The sequence below is a fragment of the Dysidea avara genome, chromosome 4 (genome assembly GCF_963678975.1).
Source record: "Dysidea avara chromosome 4, odDysAvar1.4, whole genome shotgun sequence".
Classification (NCBI taxonomy): domain Eukaryota; kingdom Metazoa; phylum Porifera; class Demospongiae; order Dictyoceratida; family Dysideidae; genus Dysidea; species Dysidea avara.
In genome coordinates, this window is record NC_089275.1 from 11,056,600 (window position 1) to 11,072,648 (window position 16,049).

Genomic DNA, 16,049 nt, shown 5'->3' on the forward strand with positions numbered 1-16,049 from the left:
AACCTCCACATTACAGTAAACATCAAACTGACCAATCAGTATCAATAACATCTGGAGACTGAACAAACTACCAATCACAATAAAGGACAAGAGTTCAGCCTTTTATATTATGAACTCTTGATGAGACGATCTGCACCATAAACAATGGAGGTCACTTTGTGACTATTGCACTCTGGCATATACGGAAGACCATACTTCTATTGTGGATTAGATCAACTAAGCAACAAGGGTTCATTGAATACAATCATGAGATGCTAAAAAGTAGACAGTTGGCTAGGTTATGTATGTTACAGTGTGCAAGGTAGTTACTACATGCTGTTAAAAAAAGCAGCCTGGATAAGAATGGTAAACAGGCAGACAGCTACAATCAGTGCATACAGCCAAATATGTTTACTTAGATCACATTAGCGTACTGCCTTCACAGTGACACTTATGCAGATATATAACCAACTTGATTCCCTTTGTGTACGTATCATTTGTGATATATAAAGTAACAAGTCAATACACTTACATTTAGCCAAAGCCATAACAATTACCTGTCGTAAAGTCCAGCAGTGCCAAACCCACACACACAACTATAGATCTGCTTTTATTTTGGGATATAATAATTAAACAATAAACCAATTAATCAACGTGGTTTTCACCATCATTAATTTTCTACTTTCTACAAGACTGCACAGGATCTCTGTCTGTAATGTTGATATGTATACACAGCAATGAGTGGGGATTTTAAAAAGGACTCGTGAACGGATGAGAAATCTTGGTTGTTGACCGTTGCTTCTGGTGGCATTTACAAACCCCAGTTTTTTTTTTATTTACTGCATTTCCTCATATAAAAGCCCAGGCTCTTAACTTTTTTTTCATTCCCAGCATTTTTGACCCTGCCTGTAAACAACAAGGGCCTTTTATAGAGACCAGGCATGTATTTTCGATTGGTATGACCAACGTCAAGAGTTCAATCGAATTCAGGACGGGACTACTGTAATGGTAAGCATAGAAAACAGTGATACAGTGTGTTGACTGTATAAACAAGTGCAGTCAAGGCTTAAAATGATTGGAAAATAGTTGTATTATAGATACATATCTACATGCACGTGGACTCGCCTTGACTACTCACATGATTACTCATATCTTCATCCCTCAGAAGGCTTTAAGCTCAAGTATGAAGAACCAGCAGCAACGAGAGAAACAATAACAGCAGGCTCAAGTAATAGCCTGGGCCTCTATTTGAGACCGGGTATTTATTCCCAAAGGTGCTGGAAACCTCCCAGCTAATAATTGAGACAGGCATTTAATCGAATGCAGCTTTTATACAAGGAAATATGGTATTTTCTTTACTAGAGAACCTTGTTCTACGATCTCTATACTTTAATTGCTCAACAGAAAATACCACAAGGTCTGGCTTTAATGACAACCTCTACAGCTATAATGAACTAAAATTTTTTGGCGTTAAAATGTCTATTACATAAGTATCGGCCCCTAGAAATCAGTCTCTTAAAAAATAATTGCAAGGAATTTCTAGACTATGAGATTTCATGAGATTTGCTGGTTTCACTGAAATATGACAACAATACTACAGAAAGGTTGCCAAAGTCAGTTAAATTTCTAAACTTGCTATCCTTCTGTTGTTCTGCAGTGAGGAAACCCGCACTACATCACTACAGGTTTATATATATTTACACAACACTAAACAGTCACCTCGATACAAAGCAATGAACCATAGACAACTTCTTCTCCAAATTTTGGTACTACCACTTTAATTGTTAAGTACTGTCATCATGAGATCATGTGATCCATTGTGTACCAATAGACTCAGCAACATGTGAAGATTAAAGTGGTGTTTATTTGAACCTCACACAGTGAATGTGTCAAGTATCCCAATTACTCACATGACATAACATCATCTGCATTAAACCACATTAATGAATTCTGAGACATGGACTATGCACAGATATAGCACAAACATTGTAGCCAGCTGCCACTGTAGTGACTATAGATATTAAGGCTGTAGGCACAGGTGGTATTACAGTAGTTCCATGTTTTGCAGTCAAGCTCATCTTACTGTAGACAGCACCTTGCTTTTACCACACACATATATTATATCTAGCATATATACTACAAGCATGATATAATTTAATGGTAACATTTTTGAGGATTTCTGTTGAACTAAATTGCCCACTTTAGGGAATTACATCAAACTCAACCCCATCTGGTTACATTTTACCAATGAAAACACCCATATTAACTTTCCTATAAAGTCAATGATTACTCTTCTTATTCTAAGAACTGTTGGGTAAGTGTAATCAAGAGTTCATAATATACATATATCATACAGTACGATAGTACTGTATATTAGGGACATCGAAGGTGTGGGGGCAATCCATGATATAATATAACCCAAAAACCTGCCGCGATTTTTCCTCACAACGACATGACAGTATTGGTTGGGTAAAACCAAGCCCAAAAGTGTCTTCAGATCGACCCGAAACGTTTCCGTCAAGTTGCTACAGAATTTTTTTTTAAAATTAGTCAATGGAATTTTCTACTGCCTGCCTACCTGCCTGACGCCTTCAGTCAAGCGTAGCGGAAAACTGGCTACAGCTACAGCCCTAATTCTTTTGCAGAAACGTTTCTAGATTGCTTAAGAAAAAACCTTTGGTATATTGATAAACATACAATGCTTGCGCTATTGTCTTACCTTTTATCCTTCTTTACCATGGCCATCAGTCAAGGTTCTACCGCTGAGTGTTAATAGACTACAGTACGGCTTCCATACCAGTGTATATTGTATCAAACCATTCGAATACTTGTGGTCGCCGGTTGTACCAAAAACACACGCGTATGTCAGACTCGCTGTTGATATCGATCAGAGAGAGCAACTCACGGCGAACTATATAGCAATGTGTAAGTCAATAAATATAGTTTAATTAGTAACAATGTTAAACCGAGTCGGATCATCCAGGTCCTGCTTTACAGATTATTCGGGTCTGACCCTACGTGCTAAATTAAATGTGGATGTGTTACCACACGTATAGTGTAGCTCTGCTTCTTTCGTGAGCCACGCCCACTCACGTAAATTACAGTCTGTAGACATATGGTAGCCACGTCCATTCATCAGTGTGTAGGTATACACGAATCCATGCCCACTTACGTAAATTACTGTCTGTAGACATATGGTAGCCACGCCCATGTAGATATGCACGAATCTACGTCCATTATTGTCTGCAGGCTTATGTAGAGCCACGCCAACTGATCAGTTGTTATTGTATGAGTCATAATCTAGTTAATAGTGCTGTGAGTAACTCAGCAGATATTTAGTGGTCATGAGCTTGCAAAAAAACTTCACAAACAAGTTTAAGAAAAAATTGCAAATTTTAAATTAGATTAGGGACAATGTATAATGCTGCAATAAAAAGTACTGAAACAAGCTGGATCGGAGTAGTACGTAATGTCCAGATACTGTAAAACAATAAGAAGTGAATATCCCTACTGTGCATTGAGTGTAGCACAGTAGGGATATTCACTTCTTATTGTTTTACAGTATTTGGACATTACGTACTACTCCGATCCAGCTTGTTTCAGTTCTTTTTATTGCAGCATTATACACTGTCCCTAATCTAATTTAAAATTCCCAATTTTTTCTTATACTTGTCTAAATATATATATTATGGACTCTTGGTGTAATATGGTAGCGAGGTTGACCTAATATGACAACTCTCTAGAAATACTATTAAGTAATATGGACCAACCATTAATAATCTGATTATCATGTAAGTACAGCACCGCTTAAATGCAATGTTGTTTTCATCCCTAGTGAAACGAAATGAATAGTCGTGAGTGAAACGAGTGCCATGCCCTTAACTTAACAAGTTTTTTAATCGCTCGCACTCACGTGAGACGAATACTCAAAGGGCGAAATGGGTGCCACGCCCTTTAATTAGTGAGTTTTTTTAATCGCTTACACTCTCGCAAGATGATGTTGCGCTTGAGCGGTACTGTAGCTGTTTTTTTTTTTTTTTTAAAGTCCACAATAACAGAATATATCTGTATATGTGACTGAATTAGGGAAAACCATTCAAACTCCTTGTTTCATCTCCATGCTGGGAGGGTTTCTGAGTTACAGATATTTGTTTTTGTAACGGTACTGAAAATAATTCACTGACGATCTTTCTTCAGTGAATCCGCCTTCCTTCTCAAACAAAGAAGCATATACCTAGGCAAAAACTATACATTGGTGATTCACAAATTCATGGTGAACACAATGAGCCAAGATTCATTGAGGCTAAAAAATAACCTTACTGGGACAGCACGTGCATAACACTGTAAATCACTAAAACCAGCAAAACTACCCTACCACTTCATTTTACGGCTAGAAATAGATTGAATATAAATAAACACTTACTGATCATCTGATCATGAAGCTGTAAACATGACTCTACTAAGACAGAACGATTAATCACGTGAGTGACATTGTAAACCACTAAAACTAGCCAAAACAATCCTATTAGTTCATTCTATACTAGAAATAGATTGTATAAACATTTACTGACATCCTGAACACCGAAAATCGCAAGTACTAGAGAAAATTACTCTGAGCAAGATGACCAGGAAGTACAATATAGCACTTAAAGCACTGCCGTGCGTCTGTACGAAAAATACAGCATGAGGGTGTGTGTTTCGAGGCAAATACAGCACGAAGCCTCGTGCTGTATTTGCCTCGAGACATCCCCCCTGTATTTCTCGTACACATGCACAGCAGTGCTTTTGTACTTTCTGGTCATCCTGCTCGGACTGATTTTCTCCAGTGCTCAAGCCTCGTGCTGTATTTGATCAAGACATTCTGTATTTTTTGCACACAAGTGCAGCAGTGCTTTAACTATAATGTACAGTTGAGACAAGTGGCTGGCACTTCATACAAACGTTAAAACCTCACAGTTTACATTGGGGTTTGCATGTGTCTACCACTAAACCATCAACACATAACTTAAATATCAAATACCATACGTCTGCCCCCCCCCCCCCTCCCCACATCATCATGAATACTATACCACCATCTTGTTATATCGATACTACCAATAGCATTATTATTAATAGCACTAATACAGCATATACTAGCGTAGATTCCCTAAAAATTCGACAGAAATCAACTAATTCCATTTGTATCTGGCCAAACGATTAGGAAAAAAATGTGCCAACCTGATGTTACTGTCAAATTTTTAGGGGTTTATCCCTAATACAGTCTGCACCCTTCATGGGTATGTTATTTGCAATCTGTTTACTGCTTACTTTCTGGATTTCTTTCTACAGGGACCAACAGCCGAACGCCTTGAGGCGGAACTGATGATACTCACTTGGCCGCAGCGTTATATACTATGATTGGCTACATTATCCAGGAGGGATGATCAATGTCATTACTACATCGCTTTTGAATACAATCACCCAGACATAATTCAACAAGTAATAAAAAAAAAAATAGAAACCACAATCAATAATATTATTAAACTATCTCGTGATAATTAATTAAATCTCACTACCAGATGCTGCATGAAGTGTTCCATGAGTTAGCAAAGTGTTATCTGAGGTTGTATCATGTTACAAGGTGTGGGACCAGGAGAGATTTTATTCTGTGAACAGAAACGAAGATCGTTTAGCGGTAGCTAGCTGTGATGTCACACGATGGTATCGTTGGGCATGTTTCCTGAACAATTTCACACTTGATGCTTCATCCAGCATCGAGGTAGCATATTGTGTGAGAGGTCACTAACACTGGAACAAACATGAAGGGAAAAAAAAGGTGTACCAGAAAGGTCTAAAAAAACAACAAAAAAACACAAACGCTGTAGCCAGGATTCGAACCTGGGCAGGCATAGCCTAACTGAACTTGAGTCAGTCGCCTTAACCACTCGGCCACTACAGCATTCCTGTGTTACCACACCCTAAAAGGACAATTCTTGAGCTATTTAAATCATTTTTTGTTAGTAATCTGTGATATTTAAGTCATACTGGTTTTGATACTACTCGTTTTTTTTTTTCAATACTGCCATAAGGTCCAGGTATTATGGCCCCCCTATGGGCTTGTTTCATCCCATATTTAGAAGGTAACCAGACATGTGATAATGTTTGTAGGCAGGTGCTGATGTAGTCAGATAACCAAACTGTGTAAACAAGTTTGTTTGTGGTAATTTGTACCTGAGACTTACTGAGCTACCATGGGTATTTGGTGCTTTTGTTGAGGTAAATGCAATTACTATATAATACCTATGGCTTTACAATTAATATGGTGCTTGCTATTTTTCAATATCACCCAGCACTAATACTAACATAACCACTAGCCCAAATTGCAGATAGTGGTCACATCCGTACATAAAGGCATTTATATATTTGCAGTTTACCATGTGGTTTACAAAAACAACTCCAACAAGTTTTGCTCTAAACTCTTACATTCAATACACAACTGATGACGAACAACAACTGCTAGGATGATGAGTGTTTTATTTAGATATCTGCAGTGGATGGTGAGATAATCATCTGATATCAAATAAATAGGCATTTAATAGAATGCAACTTTTATAAAAGGAAATATGGTATTTTCTTTACTAGAGAACCTTGTTCTACGATCTCTATACTTTAATTGCTCAACAGAAAATATCACAAGGTCTGGCTTTAATGACAACCTCTACAGCTACAATGAACTAAAATTTTTTGGCATTAAAATGTCTACTACATAAGTATCGGCCCCTAGAAATCAGTCTCTTAAAAAAATAATTGCAAAGAATTTCTAGACTATAAGATTTCATGAGATTTTCTGGTTACACTGAAATATGAGAACAATGCTACCAGAAAGGTTGCCAAAGTCAGTTAAGTTTCTAAACTTTACAAATGTCATAGACCAAACATTAAACAAAGAAGTGTTTTCATTTCTTTGCACCAATAAATTCTATTTTAAAACCGATTGGATTCAGCAACTTTAACTAACCAAGTAAGACCACCATACATACTACAGATACATATTTCATCAATAGCCATACATCCTGGCAATAATTTCAGATATTAATTACAAGCAATTAAACTCTTCAAATTACAATAGCCAACCGTTATCCTTCTGCTGCTCTGCAGTGAGGAAACTTGTCCTACATCACTATAGGTTTACATGTATTTACACAACACTAAACAGTCACCTCGATACAAAGCAATGAACCATAGACAACTTCTTCACCAAATTTTGGTACTACCATTTTAATTGTTAGGTACTGTCATTGTGAGATCATGTGATCCATTGTGTACCAATAGACTCAGCAACATGTGAAGATTAAAGTGGTGTTTATTTTAGTGTCGTAGCCTATCAAGGACGAAGATATGTAACAAAGACTCTGTGATGGTATAAATGATAACAGGAGATCATTGAGCATCTTGTTTCTCTACGTGGATTATGGAGGACACATGACAATGCTTGATTTGATCAGGAATCTTGTAGTTAGTGATTGAGTAACGTAATGGTATGGTTGTTGTGTTATAAAAAAGGGAAAGCCTAAATATTGTCCCATATAACACTCCAATTTTTCTTTTTTTTTTCAAATTGGGAATTCAAAGGGTTAAAATAGACTCCAACTTAGCAAAAATTGATCTATTAATGAAACAACCTTATAAATGCTGAACTAGTAATTGACTAATTGAATAACAGTAGTAGCAGCCCTACATATTGCGTACTATACAGGTTGCCAGAAGCCATCATATTAAAATTATTTTGTACATCCTGGTATTGCTATCTCATCTACAGTGAAACCTGTGTATCAGGAGACCTTTATACTTACAAGTGTTCTGATCATGAGGTGTCTTATTTTCAAGTGCCTTGATTAACAGGATTCACTGTATAACAATTTACAGATCTTAGAAATATCAACCCCCATGCATAGAAATCATGTCTCAGACACCATCCTGTTTGCACACTGATCATGGATGGTTGAAGTTGGGTATAAAATCACACTTTGCTGGAGTCAACACAAACAAATTCACATGTCTATCTTGCCTCATGCATGCATGCATTAAATTCCATTAGCAAACAATTATGATCGTATTTTACTCAGGCACTAATGGTGGTATTAAACGTTACACAATGTCCAATGGATTTCACCAAATCGCAACCTTTTATTACTGTAAAACATTAATAACAAATAGGCAGTAAATTATTTGTAAATATATAACACTGGGTCCATTATTCAAGTAATTCCTACCTGTATAGAGGCAAATTTCAGAAATTTTGTCAAAGCTTGCAGAAACAAAATATTGACTATGATAAGCCAAATACAACTAGTGCGCTTATTACACTGAAACCTCTCAAATCCGACACCTCTGTAATCCAGAATACCTCAATAATCTGACCTAGTTTCGTATATCAAAAGATTTTCTATGTAATACTACCTCGATAATTCAACATCCTTGTTAATCCTACACAATTTTCTTATCGCAATGAACGTTAGATTACCAGTCTGGAGACTTACGAAAATAATAAACATGCTACTTACCACATGCCCATGCAGTTAATACTCCTTTCTATCAAAATAGGCAAACACAATGCTAGGTAGACAATTAAGATTGGCTTGAAAATGTTGTAATTTAGTGCATTTCATAATTTTAAAAATTAATTTGTAATTCGGTAACTACATTGCTATGCACTACGGGGAAGCATACAGTGTAACTTGAACGAGCCACTCTAAACCATTGTTTGATGCTAATATACAGATGGGGGGAGTTGACTGTGATGAATCTTGTCCGCTGCGACAAGCGATTGGCGTAGGAGAGAAGGATACAACTTCATGTCACGCGTACTGACAATACTAAACTTACGTGATCTTACAACAATATATATTCTAACTAGTGTTGCACTGATAATCGGTTGAATTATCGGTAACAGCCGATATTAGCTAATTTTACAAGTATCGGTATCGGCTACAAAGCGGAAATAATTTGCCAATTAACCGAAACCCTCAATCAATCGTTAAATTGATGGCAATGAACAGGTGAAAGTAAAGAAGGTGGTGAATGTAGCAGTAAGTGGTTTGCTGTAACTGTTTTGGCTTGTTTGTTTGCACAAGTATGGTTGCAAGGCTATATAGCAGGCTGTGTATATCTATCGGGCGCCCACGCAATTAGTTGATCACTCTTCACAAAGGGTCTGTAGTCCCACTAAAAACACTGTTTGATAAGCTGGCTTAGCTTTTTTTATAACTACTTGGCTTCCTTTTCCATGAAAGGAGACGGTAGCAAAACTATAGAAAACATTGTAAAAGTCGGCCGCCCACGTGATTAATTACATTATCATCACAAATGCAGTTTATACACATAAACATCAGGTGATTTTCTGCTCCTCCTCCCCTGTTCTGAAGAATTGAAGAATATCAGTAAATATCGGCATATCGGTTACAGGAATAGGAAAATAATTGGTATCGGTAAATGTGAAAAAATGCATATCAGTGCAACACTAATTCTAACTAGTGCCTAGCATACAATACCTATATAATGTTTCAGTTATACGTCTCTACAGCTAATTCTTTAGCCTGGAAGATTATTACTGGTGCTATACAACCATCATTTTTCACATACAGGCTGCTATTACCATAAATCATTTAGCTCATGTGAGTGTACAAAGACAAACATGGTGAGTGGTTGGTTAAAAATATATATTTCGTCACTTGTCAACAAGATACATAGTTCCCAGTCGAAGAACGTGACAATGGGAGATGTTTGTTTAACACTTTCAACAATTATGAAATCACCAGGTAAAATTTTCCTTTTGCCACTGCAGTTTCGTGGAACCTCACACAGTGAATGTGTCAAGTATCCCAATTACTCACATGACATAACATCATCTGCATTAAACCACATTAATGAATTCTGAGACATGGACTATGCACAGATATAGCATAAACATTGTAGCCAGCTGCCACTGTAGTGACTATAGATATTAAGGCTATAGGCACAGGTGGTATTAAAATGCTACAGTTCCATGTTTTGCAGTCAAGCTCATCTTACTGTAGACAGCACCTTGCTTTTAACACACACATATATATATCTAGCATATATACTACAAGCATGATATAATTTAATGGTAACATTTTTGAGGGTTTCTGTTGAACTAAATTGCCCACTTATGGGGATTACATCAAACTCAACCCCATCTGGTTACCTTTTACAAATGAAAACACCCATATTAACTTTCCTATAAAGTCAATGATTGCTCTTATTCTAAGAACTGTTGAGTAAGTGTAATATGGCAGCAAGGTTGACCTAATATGACAACTCTCTCAGAAATACTAAGTAGAGATGAATACTCGTGAGCGAACGGTGACACGTCCTTAATCAGCAAGTTTTTTAATTGCTCGCATTCTCGTGAGACGAATACTCAAGAGCGAAATAGGTGCCACGCCCTTTACTTAGCGAGTTTTTTTTCTTTTTAATCGCTTGCACTCTCGCAAGATGACGTTGCGCTTGAGCGGCACCGTAGCTGTAATTATTTTAAAGTCCACAATAACAGAATATATCTGTATATGTGACTGAATCAGGGAAAACTATTCAAATTCCTTGTTTCATCTCCATGCTGGGAGGGTTTCTGAGTTACAGATATTTGTTTATGTTACGGTACTGAAATAATTTACTGACGATCTTTCTTCAGTGAATTCGCCTTCCTTCTCAAACAAAGCAACATACCTTGGGCAAAAACCATACCTTGGTGGTTTCACGAATTCGTGGTGAACACAATGAGCCAAGATTCAACTCTGTACGTTATTGTATCAGTAAGTTATGATGGTTTATATAAGTACCTATAGATTATTTTCTCGATGGCTTCTGTACATATCGATATATTTGCTTGTCCGGCTATCTAGTGCTGTAACATTATATCTTGGTGGATTTGCTAATTCATGGTGAACATTGTAAGTCAAATTCCAACATTGTAGAGTACTAGACTAATGCGAACAGAAGTTATGGCTGTGAATGTAAGTGTCTGTAGTTTATTTTCAAATCAATTGTCTTGCTCTTCCTACTGTCTAGCACTATAATTCCAAAACTACTCACCATAGAAGTTGGTGATCGATTCCTTGGATAATGTAAATAATGCTGAGAAAATAATAAATAAATTCGAAAATTGTGCAAACAAGTTAAGACAGTCTAATAATATGTTATCGGATGGTCCCTGCCATTTAATTACTATCTGAAAGAGTGACATATATAAGTGCTTGCAGTGAACAAGCAAACGTAAGAATGCTAGCACGTACCTACTGTAAACTATGAACACATGCGTATACACAATGATTTATGCATTTGGTAATCAGTATTACGACACGCACATATACTATAAGAGTGTCACATGTCTCCTGCACAAAGAATAGTAATCCAAAACATACCAGCTCCCAAAGAACTTGATTTATATACATATATATTAATAAATCATTATACACATGGGAACGACACTACTGCCATTTCAAACGTCATTCAAAAGTTGTTGCAAGGATATGCATTTTCAGTTGAGCTGTTTGGAATTATCTGATAACAACTTACGAGCTCTTTCTGTATCCCTTTTCTTGTATTGCTTTCCTGTAGAGAAGAAAATGCAATTTGTAACACACACACACACACACGCACACGCACACACTAAATAATAACATACATATAATTGAGTAAATTAAGTGGCTCATTTCAAATACATTAGTTATGTATTTTGCACTAACATGCATTACACAGGACTATACAATTTGTTAATGAGTGTACAATTTTACACCTGCTCATACACATGAGAACACACTGACAATAGCATACACACAGAGTAAGCATACAGGTCACAACGTACAGTAAAATGTACTGTATTATACAGTAATCACCCCATGAAACACACCATATATCTCAATTTAGTTTTGGACCCAGACCGATTTTCTTTCTTTTATATTTGGGTGGGGGAAAGCAGTCAAGGCATGAGACTAGTCTCAAGTGACCATCACAAGCCGTACCTGAATCTCATACATTACACAAGACATGGACAGCTGACATTTGCTTCACCAGCTAAAACCAGACCCCCCACTAATACAGCTGGATATGCTAGAGCCACTGCACAAGTTTATCTCACACACACACACGCACGCACACAGAAACACGTCACACACTCACCAAGCCTTGTCCACAGCTAGGGATCCACTCACTTTACTATCAGTGTCACTGTCATTATCTTCATCAAACATCCCTCCTGGCCAGTTTGAGCTATGATACCTGTTAGCAACAACAGCAGTGTGTGAATAACACACAACAAACAAAATAAACTAGGAAATAAATTTTAAAAGCTTGAAAAGGTATGCCTGACCAGACAGAATTCTTTTGGTCGGGAAATGTTTGATATGGTCACAAAGAGGGTTTAACCAAACCATTTACCACATACACACACACACTTGAATATGTGGGAAACACAAACAAACTTGACCACTGCTCTGGCCCCACTGTGGTGGTAACACTTTAGTGGCACATTCCTACCTCATCCTATGCAACATGAATATTGTACAACATATTGGTGAATGGTGGAAATTATGGGATAATCAGATTAGCACTCAATAGTGAAAGGTATTTGGCAAGTAGGCAGTTTGAGACTCCAGGAGTGATTAGTGACCAGCATTGATTTTTATGAGCCAAAACTATGTGATAATAACATGTCAGAATATGGGCTACAACAATGTGTGTGTGTGTGTGTGTGTGTGTGTGTGTGTGTGTGTGTGTGTGTGTGTGTGTGTGTGTGTGTGTGTGTGTGTGTGTGTGTGTGTGTGTGTGTGTGTGTGTGTGTACACTTGCAGAAGCATGTAGTATAAACGCACATGTATTCAAGTACATGGGTGCATACATATGATTATAGCTTTGGTACAATACTACACACACCTATCTACATTAATACATTTCACCAGATTTTTATACGGAAATGATTTTAGCATTCAGGGTCACAAAATAGGATGCAGTACTATTGCCAACTTTGCGAAAGTCGTATATATGTAAAACAAAAACTGGAAACAGATAGGAAAAGGTGCATGCGACTCAGACAACCAATCATATTAACAATCTACGAACACTCTGCAGGATTGTTTACTTCAACCCAGTATCACCATAGAAACAATACACAATCTACCAATTTATACCAACACAAACAACAGCAGCAATTTGTTAAACAAGGCGCGCGCCCATAGCCAGGGCTGTGGGCACACACCTTGTTTACTGAAATTGTTTTCCAAAAAAAGTATGGGTTTTTCGTATGTTTGTAATTTGTTTGTCTTTCCGCACTACATTAGCAAAATGGCTTATGCTAAAAGCAGCCTGTATGTGAGAAATGAAGGATGCACAGGACCAGTATAAACCTTCCCGGTAGGTAAGCTTTCACTTTGAGGCGGTTGATTCGTGCCAGCTTGAAAAACGAATGAAGCAAGTTCCTGAAGATGTTATGAATGCTTTTCACAATGGGTACATGGGTGTAAAACAACCAAACAATGGCATACTTGGCTTTGTAGGCTGCCACAATTAACGAATTATTTCAAGGAGAAAGGGGACGTGATCTATACTTACGTGAAAGTAAATGAAGGACAGCCTCAATGTTTTCTCTAAACAATTTTCATGAGAAAACACAATAGACACACTACAAAACAGTTGAGAAGATAGTTCTGGGCATAATTTGTGGTTTGTTCAGTGTATAGCAATGTAACTACCGAATTATAAATAATTTATGAATTGCAAAATACGCTAACCTACAGTATTTACAAATCTAATTATCCAGATGAATTAACAACAACTAAATTATTATAGATGGTTTGTTACAATGGAATAGTATTATCTGCATGAGTGCCTGGTTTTTAGAAGTAGCATAACATCAACTTGTTTAGCTTTCTACTGTATTTGCAACTAGAAAACAATAATTCCGTGGAGTACTTCATGCCTGTGGTCACATTGCATTTATCAAAGTTAAAAGCAACAGTTTAAATTATCGCTGAAATTCAATCACAAAAAGTTTTGTTACCTCTACTATTACTCTTATTTATTTTGCATGAAATTTCATATGTGATCATAATCTACTACAGTATAGTGAGATTACAAGAGCCCACACATGTTTTGTTTAGTAAAACAAATTCGTATGAAAAATAACAAATCTTGTTTACGCTTGCCAAATTTCTTAAAAGTAACAAAAGCATTACAAGATGACAACAACAGTGAAGATCTGCACAAATAATGGAATAGTAAATAGCAAGCCTTGATTGGACAATGAAAGTGTGCAGTGGGGGCCAACAAACAATACAGTTTTGAATACAGAGTAATTATTCAATGTTGAGCCACCCTTCCTAAACAAAACAGTAAGGATACTTAGAAACCTTTCTTATCAATACACATTTCACTCTATGCAACAATAAATACAGCCTATATAAGAACACGCGTGCACTACGCCACACATTGTGGACTTACGTATGCACGCATAGCTGTACACACATATACACGCATACGTACATATACACACGTACACGCACACATGCTTACCGACTCATGGTTATAAGCTTTAGAGCCAGCAGAGATGTCCACAAAATCTACATATAATATTGGCACCTACAAAGTATTACAACAAAATGCAGCCATAACATGACATCCAGACAAACTCACAGACATGATGTAGTATAACAATGCCAACAAGATGTACTATTATAGCATTTCTATTGTATTCACAAGCCACAAGTGTTGTCCCAGCTAATACCAAAATCTTTCTAAACCACAAGCAAATAGAACACCTGGAGAAACAAATGAGGTAAAGAGAACACTGATATCACCTTGTAACAGACAACTCTGGTATCACCGAAATTAGAATAAAGTTTGCCACAGTGCCCTTTAGGGAGACACTAGACTAAATAAACGTGAGATCCTGAAGTGTGGCCACCAGTTTATGCATTTAAAATTCACAGCTGAGACATGAGTTTTTTCCCTATACAATGATGTTACAAAGAACAAACTGGGAAGTATCTGGCCATTTCTATGCTAAAAGTGTGGGTAGCAGTTAGAGCTCTAAGTAGCAGCAATAGCTCATGGGAAAGAGTCAAAATGGGCAGTACTAACGTTATGCCTTTGTTCAACCCATAGAAGCCAGATCATGGCAAGTAGTTTGTTGTGGCGAGTGTTGACATGTGTTTGAACTACGCTTCTATGGCTTCCAGACTAGCTAATTTGAATCCGTTCTTATACAATTTATGCAAAACTAATTACATTACTCAGCTCTTCGTAAGTTAATTTAATACATAAACAGCTTTACAAGATTTTCAAGCAGTGAAAAACCATCAATGGTGGCGGAAGCCAACAAATTAATACAATACGTGTTCTCCCGGTATGTACCGGGAGGTCAATCAGGTAATAACATTCTAAAATAGTAATAATAACTATACAGTAGGCCTACATGGCATGTTACAAACAGTAAAGAGATGGATAACATTAGATTACATATTGCACTGATGGTCTGCTAGCAACCCATGCTGGCAGCCAAAAAGAATAAATGAAAAGCGCATATCGGCGTCTGCAGTAGTGACCCATTATATATATATACATTATAAGCAGCACAAATTTAAGAAATCTGTAAACAAATGATGCTTTCAGACAGCATCGATCACTCTGTAAAAGGCGTCACAACCAGGATTCCCCTCAATGAGTATTCTATGCGCCAACAAGGCAACTATTTTACTAGCTAAATACGTTAATACAAGGTCCAGGCACAACTCACACACATATAGATTGCATGCAAAAAACACACACAAATAGAAGCTCCCCCGCGAAGGTGGGTAAGGCGTTACACACAACTAAACTAGCACATTTACGGCACATTAAAACACTCACTGATTATTTTGAACTTCGCTATTACTAGATCCAACTGTTGTAGCTAGCACAACGTCAATAACACAGATTATTCGAAATATATAGAATACTAATTAAACGAAATCTTTCATCATCATAGTTTGAAAATTAACATCACGTGATGTAACATAATTAAACCAGCACGTAATGCC

At 37.0% G+C, this 16,049-nt stretch overlaps 1 protein-coding gene and 1 non-coding gene across 3 annotated transcripts in view; both read right to left on the reverse strand.

Moving 5' to 3' along the window:
* The window catches only part of LOC136252797 (uncharacterized), a 28,901-nt gene extending 12,889 nt beyond the window's left edge, over window positions 1-16,012 (reverse strand). Inside the window, exons 1-5 of one of the 2 annotated variants that reach the window (XM_066045365.1) lie at window positions 15,880-15,940; window positions 14,665-14,789; window positions 14,545-14,610; window positions 12,157-12,255; window positions 11,554-11,589 (exon numbers count right to left, since the gene is read on the reverse strand). In XM_066045365.1, coding sequence (XP_065901437.1) covers window positions 11,554-11,589; window positions 12,157-12,255; window positions 14,545-14,552 — 143 coding nt within the window. In that variant the 5' untranslated portion in view covers window positions 14,553-14,610; window positions 14,665-14,789; window positions 15,880-15,940. Of the gene's footprint in view, window positions 1-11,553; window positions 11,590-12,156; window positions 12,256-14,544; window positions 14,611-14,664; window positions 14,790-15,879 lie in introns of both variants that reach the window. The other variant, XM_066045364.1, reaches the window with a different exon arrangement.
* Trnal-caa (transfer RNA leucine (anticodon CAA)) lies at window positions 5,836-5,917 on the reverse strand. Its single transcript has one exon. It is a non-coding gene; the product is annotated as a tRNA-Leu (tRNA).
* Window positions 16,013-16,049: the final 37 nt, after the last annotated feature.